Genomic DNA, 5995 nt, shown 5'->3' on the forward strand with positions numbered 1-5995 from the left:
CAATCAAAGAAACATACATAGACCAGACATTCACTAATGCCATCCATATGCTTTGTCCTGGAGATCATGGTGGACCTGCATTCCCAAATAAAGAGTTTCATCAATACACAATAATGACCAATTGAAAATATGAATTAAACTAACACAACACTTCAAAGAAATTAACTTACTAAATGTGCATGTAGACATGTAATGACCATTTCCTCCACATCTACTGCAAGTTCTTTTTCTCTTAGTTAACAATTGAAGATCGATTCCAGATTTAATCCTCGTATTCACTTTTGGCCGACCCTTGCTCTTGACAGGTTTTGGATCAACAATAGTAATGTGTGTCCCACAAACATCATCTGCATATGAGAAAGCAGTCAAAGAATTATATAAAAAATATTCATTGGTACACAATAATGATCAATTGAAAATATGAATTAAATTAACACAACTCACTTTGCTCTGTGTACAAATTAAATTGTTCTTGTGCACTACACAATTCACCAACCATTGTGAAGATGTCATTTAGCTTTGGCATAATTTTCTCATATATCTCTAAGGATGATATAGACTATGCAATACGGAAACACATATTTTGTGCACTCCACTTCATCATGGGTGTAAAAGCATTGTTGCTTGTCTCAACAATCATAACACTTGACCTATATCTTGCAAGCATAGTCCAACGACGAAGAATATAATTATTGGGAATCTTGGCAACCTCTTTTTTTTTTAAATATTTTCAATATATGGCAACATAACACACCCTCCTTCTCAAACTTCTTACAAGAACATGTAGCGGTAGGCTCCCCATCTTCAATACCATTCCTCCTAAATACAACAACATGATTGCAAACTTTATATTTGGCATGATCATACCCATCACGTATGCGTTCTGCAAGCATACTGTCACTTTCACACAATTCTGCTTGGAAGATATTAAACTCAGCTCTTGTATACACTTCTCCTGCACATCTTTCAATTGGATGACCTGAAAGAAAATTAGGCATAGAGTTTAAAGTCTTGAAATCTTCATTTTCTTCATCATTTCGTCGATCACACAATGCCTTATCATACTGCATAACAAACTCATCCAATGGAGTTTGTGAATTAACAAAGCCATCAAAAAATGAGTTGATACTTTCACTGCGTTGTGTAGAGGTCATTCCGGCTGTGAATATATCTTGCCAATATAGAGAAACCCATTTGTGTCGAATTTTATACATTTTACTCAACCAATGTTTGTCATCAATGTTGTATGCTACTTTAAGTTCACCCCATCTATTCTCAAATGCTTCAATCGATACACTATTGTGCAACCAGTTGTTGTAGTCCCCCATGAAGCCCTCCTTGCTCTTCAAATCAACTAAATACTTCATTGAATTTCTTCCAATGTGCAAAGAGCAAAGTCGATGACCATAATTTGGAAACACTTTTGCAATAGCTTTCCCCATGGCCAAGTCTTGATCTGTAATAATAGTTTTTGGATGTTTTCCTAGCATACATTTGAGCCATGTTTGAAATACCCATAAAAAGCTTTCTTCTTTTTCATCTGCAATTAGAGCACAACCAAACAAAATAGATTGTTTATGATGATTGACCCCGACAAAAGGAGCAAAGGGGAAACAAAATCTATTAGTTTGATAAGTTGTATAAAAAACAACCACATCCCCAAAATCTGAATATGCCATTCTACTTCTTCCATCTGCCCAAAAAACAGATCTAGTCTGACCAAACTCATCAAGCTCCATATCAAAGAAAAAAAATCATCATTGAGTTTTTTCTCCTTGAAAAACTTAACAATAGCCATGCATTCTTGCCCAATATTATTGCTTCGAACTCCCCTCAAATGATTCGAGCAATCATCTCGGGTAATTGGTGCAGACCCCGTACTTGAGATTGTTTCATTCAATATTCGAGATATTTGGCTCGTTCCCACTCTACTCTTATGCAATGCCTCCATCAAACTTCTACATGTCTCACTAATGCGGTGATGAGACCGCATCTTCATCACCTTAGAGGGACTAGTTAGTAAATCATGGTTATGTGCATCATCAAAGGTTTTTATAGTCCATAGTTCACTTTTCATTTTTGACACTACCATCCGAGCTTGACAATTTGTCCTTGTATCTCTGCGTCTGTGAACAGTTTTGTCTAGTTGCCTTTTGTCCTTCATGTACTTGGCTCCTTCCTTATCACAAACAAAGTGTCGACATGTAATTAATTGAGACTTAGAAGAACGATTCACGTGACCTTTTCTTACCCCAAAACCATTGGATTTTGCATAATCTAAGTAAAATTGAAAGGCTTCGCCTTCATCATGGAACTCCATACCAACAAATGGGATTCTTGCCAATTTTTGTTTATCTTCATATTGTGGACTCTTTGCCAATTCTTGTCCATCTTGTGTTACCAATTCATGTCCATCTACAAGCTGCTGATTATTAATCTCTTGTATCACACCACCACCTTCTTCATGATGTTGAGATAACTCAAGCTCATTCACATCTATTTCCACGTCCTCAAATATAAAATTATCATCTTTACATATTCCATCGGTGATATTTGCCATGATATCCTATAAAGAAAAATACAACCAATATGAATATATCAAAGCATATAAACAAAATCATCATTTTCAATGAGAAAGAAAATCTTCTGGAAATAGTGAACCCATTAAATGTTCTCAAGGATTTTGCTCAACCATAGGAGCAAAATCCTCCTCTTGTTCGCAACTTTCTACACTTTAATTACATTGTTTTTATAATTTTAAATCTAGATGCTTGCTTAATAAACATCACAAATCAACTTTTTTTTCTCTAATTATGTGTCAACTTTTGTTTTAGCTTCCCTTTATTATGCAATAAATAACACCAAATAAAACATCAAAAATGCCTGATTATATATGTAGATACATAGTTTTATTTTGAATCTGAAGCCTTAATTACTGAGTTGTAAGATTCATTCATGGGTTTTATTTTGCTGATTTTCTCCTCTGTTATATTTTGGTTGTAAGTTGTGTTTATGTTGCAAGATGAAAGGGAAGCTTGGTGGCACCTGCTCAAGTTGACGGCAACTTGGCCGCGATGACTTAGCAGAGAGGGAAATGGGAAGCTTGGTGGCACCGGTTGAAGTTGACGGAGAGGAAAATGGGAAGCTTGGCGGCACCTTCGACGACCTTGCGGCGAGGAAAAAGATGAGCACAATGGGAGATCTCTACATTGGGCTTGACAGAAAAAAAAACGAGGAAAAAGACGACCTTAGGCCCGATCTCTGTGTTGAAGGCGAGGGAAAAGGGGAGCGCAGGAAGTCACGTGGTTAAAGCAGCTCCACATTAATAAGTTAACTCATCCTCAGCCATTAGATGTTAATCTAATGGTTGAGAAAGGTCATCCCTAGAATTCCATTCTAAGTACTTCCCTAGTTGACGAATTGCCATGTATATATATTTGTATTCACGTGCCTATGCATGCATATATAGGAGAATTTAAAAAAAAAATGAAAATGATGCAATGATATATGTGTATACTACATGGCCTTTGAGTCCCACTACACAAGAGATACACATGGAGTTCTCAAAATGAGGAGCATGTATACATGCATGCTCACACATCTAAAAGCCAGGATCACCATGCATATGGGCACAAAAAAATTATTATATGCATGCGCACGTGCATGAGATAAAAATTGAGAAGCATGCATACGCTCATGATAAAAAAATAAATAAAAAAAATGAGAAGTGTGCATGCTATATACTCACATGCCCTCTAAAATACATAAATAAATAAATATAACCCACTATGACAAGTGTGGATTAAAATAAATAAAAAAAGAGAAGAAGCTGGAAATGATATGCAAGCAAACAGATAGCAGAGAAATATGCACTGTATAAATGGAGAAGACTTATCCTGATAAATGCTAATTTCAAAGCAACGACAAGGGTGCTTATCACGAGGTAGTGGCTAAGTTTATCTCAAGGCGGCAATAAGATATATATTTTAAAATGACAACAAGGCATGCAACGTGATGATGATGCATTTACAGCGACATATTATAAACCAAAGTAACTAAGTCAAGATTCAAGATATGAAAAGAGTCAATAATTGGGAAATCCATATAAATTGACAATTGAACTCAATGGTCTCAGGACGTCAAAAGTAGAAGACCCAAAAAGTTTTATAAGTCAATATTTGAAAATTTATATAAATCAACAATTGAGCTCAATGGTCTCAGGACATCAAAAGTCAATGACCCAAAGAGCTTCACAAGTCAATATTTAAAAAATCTATAAAAAATCGACAATTGGACTCAATGGTCTCAGGACATCAGAGTCGAAAACCCAAAGAGTTTCACAAGTCAATATTTGAAAATTCATATAAATCGACAATTGATCTTAGCGATTTCAAGACATCAGAAGTCAAAGACCCAAAGAGTTTCACAAGTCAAGAAAGGAGTTTCACAAGCATAGAAGCCGAAGCTTATGAAAAATCAAAATCAAGCCTATGGTTCATCAACGTGGAGAAGTCATAACTTGAAATTCAAATTAAACTCAAGATGCAAATCAAATCCAAAATGCAAAAATGTCCAAGACACAAGTTCGAATACAAGTCCATAAGTCAAGATGATTTCAAATTTCTTGTATTTTCAATGAAATCCATGAATTCATATTTATTGAAATGAATGAAAATTGATTGTCATAATTTGTTTCCTTGTTCACACTTATTTCTTAATCGGAGGTTCCTACGACAATGTCCAGGGTAATTAACATTAAGGGCTTGCCCCTAATGGAAGTCATGAACCCATAATCTCTTGAAGTCATAAAAATTAAAATTTGATTTGTGATCCATTTATTTTTAAACGGTCAAATCTTAATTAAAGGTCGGGTGAAAAAAAGAAGCCCACACACATTACCCCGATGATCTTCGCCCTCATGCCCCATTGTCCCGAGGATCTTCCCCACTGATCTCTAGTGTCACGCCTCCGGCGATCGCAAAATCATCTAGGCTCCACCTTGCGTCATGTTCGTCTTCTCTAGATAGGTACTTTTGTCCTCCATTCCCTTTATGTGTATGGTATGCCACCTAGCCTAATCTAGCCAATTTATTTTGTAACTGGAGAAAACTTGATGGGCTCCACAATAGAAGAAGTTGACTTACCAATATAATAGAGCATGACAAGTGATGTTCTTACAGAAGACCCTCAGCCTTGAAAGTAGGAACTAGGTAGACTGCAGGATTTTTTTCTTTTATTTTTCTTTTTCTTTTTTTTTTCGAGAATGTGTATACTTGTTTGAGATAGAACTATCTAATACCTGATGACTTCTAATGTTTTGTTCTTTAACCGTGATATTAGAAGATATTCATGCTTATTGCAACTTTAATTATTGTTGTAGTTTATTGACTGTTGTTAACTTAATGCAATCATTCATACAACTTATTAGAATAACCTTTAGATTGACATAATTTTCATTGTCCCGTATGCTTACAACATTGTTGAAAATAAAAATAGGACACAATGCTTGGATTTAATGGCAGATGAATTTTGCCTCCACTTGTTCTAAAGCTCAGTAACAAACTTTCTCAAATCATGAAAAAAAGGTCAAAATATCAAATAAATATTAGGATATCATCTAAATGCCATACTATACAAAGAAAAAGGAGTGGTGTAAGAAAAACAAATACCTTGCCAGAGAAGCATTGGGTGATGCCATGCAGTGGCAGGCAAAGAGAGTTTCACTATCGCCAGCATCAGAGGGTGGAGACTAGCGGGGAGATTGTTGGCACACTGGGCCTGCAATTTTTTTGCTTGAGAGTTGGGGCAGTAAGACAAAGGTTGAAAACAAGAGAAGGACTGATAGTGGATTCGGATCCCTTCAAAGGGATCTGAATCATCATTCTATTATTTTATTAATATTTTTGACATTTCTGGGTTTTTTAATGATTATTTTAATGTTAATGTTGACACATCAGCGCCAGCAAACGGCCAAACCAACGTCCGTCAGACGAGG

The 5995-nt window shown here is 35.7% G+C and overlaps 1 protein-coding gene across 1 annotated transcript; it reads right to left on the minus strand.

Moving 5' to 3' along the window:
* Window positions 1-343: 343 nt before the first annotated feature.
* LOC120284142 (protein FAR-RED ELONGATED HYPOCOTYL 3-like) lies at window positions 344-2560 on the minus strand. Its single transcript, XM_039290938.1, has 3 exons — window positions 1882-2560; window positions 769-1483; window positions 344-347 (listed from the first exon to the last, which is right to left on the minus strand). Exons 1-3 carry the CDS (start codon window positions 2558-2560, stop codon window positions 344-346), a joined length of 1398 nt encoding a protein of 465 aa, XP_039146872.1.
* Window positions 2561-5995: the final 3435 nt, after the last annotated feature.

This window comes from Dioscorea cayenensis, chromosome 19, assembly GCF_009730915.1.
Source record: "Dioscorea cayenensis subsp. rotundata cultivar TDr96_F1 chromosome 19, TDr96_F1_v2_PseudoChromosome.rev07_lg8_w22 25.fasta, whole genome shotgun sequence".
Classification (NCBI taxonomy): Eukaryota; Viridiplantae; Streptophyta; class Magnoliopsida; order Dioscoreales; family Dioscoreaceae; genus Dioscorea; species Dioscorea cayenensis.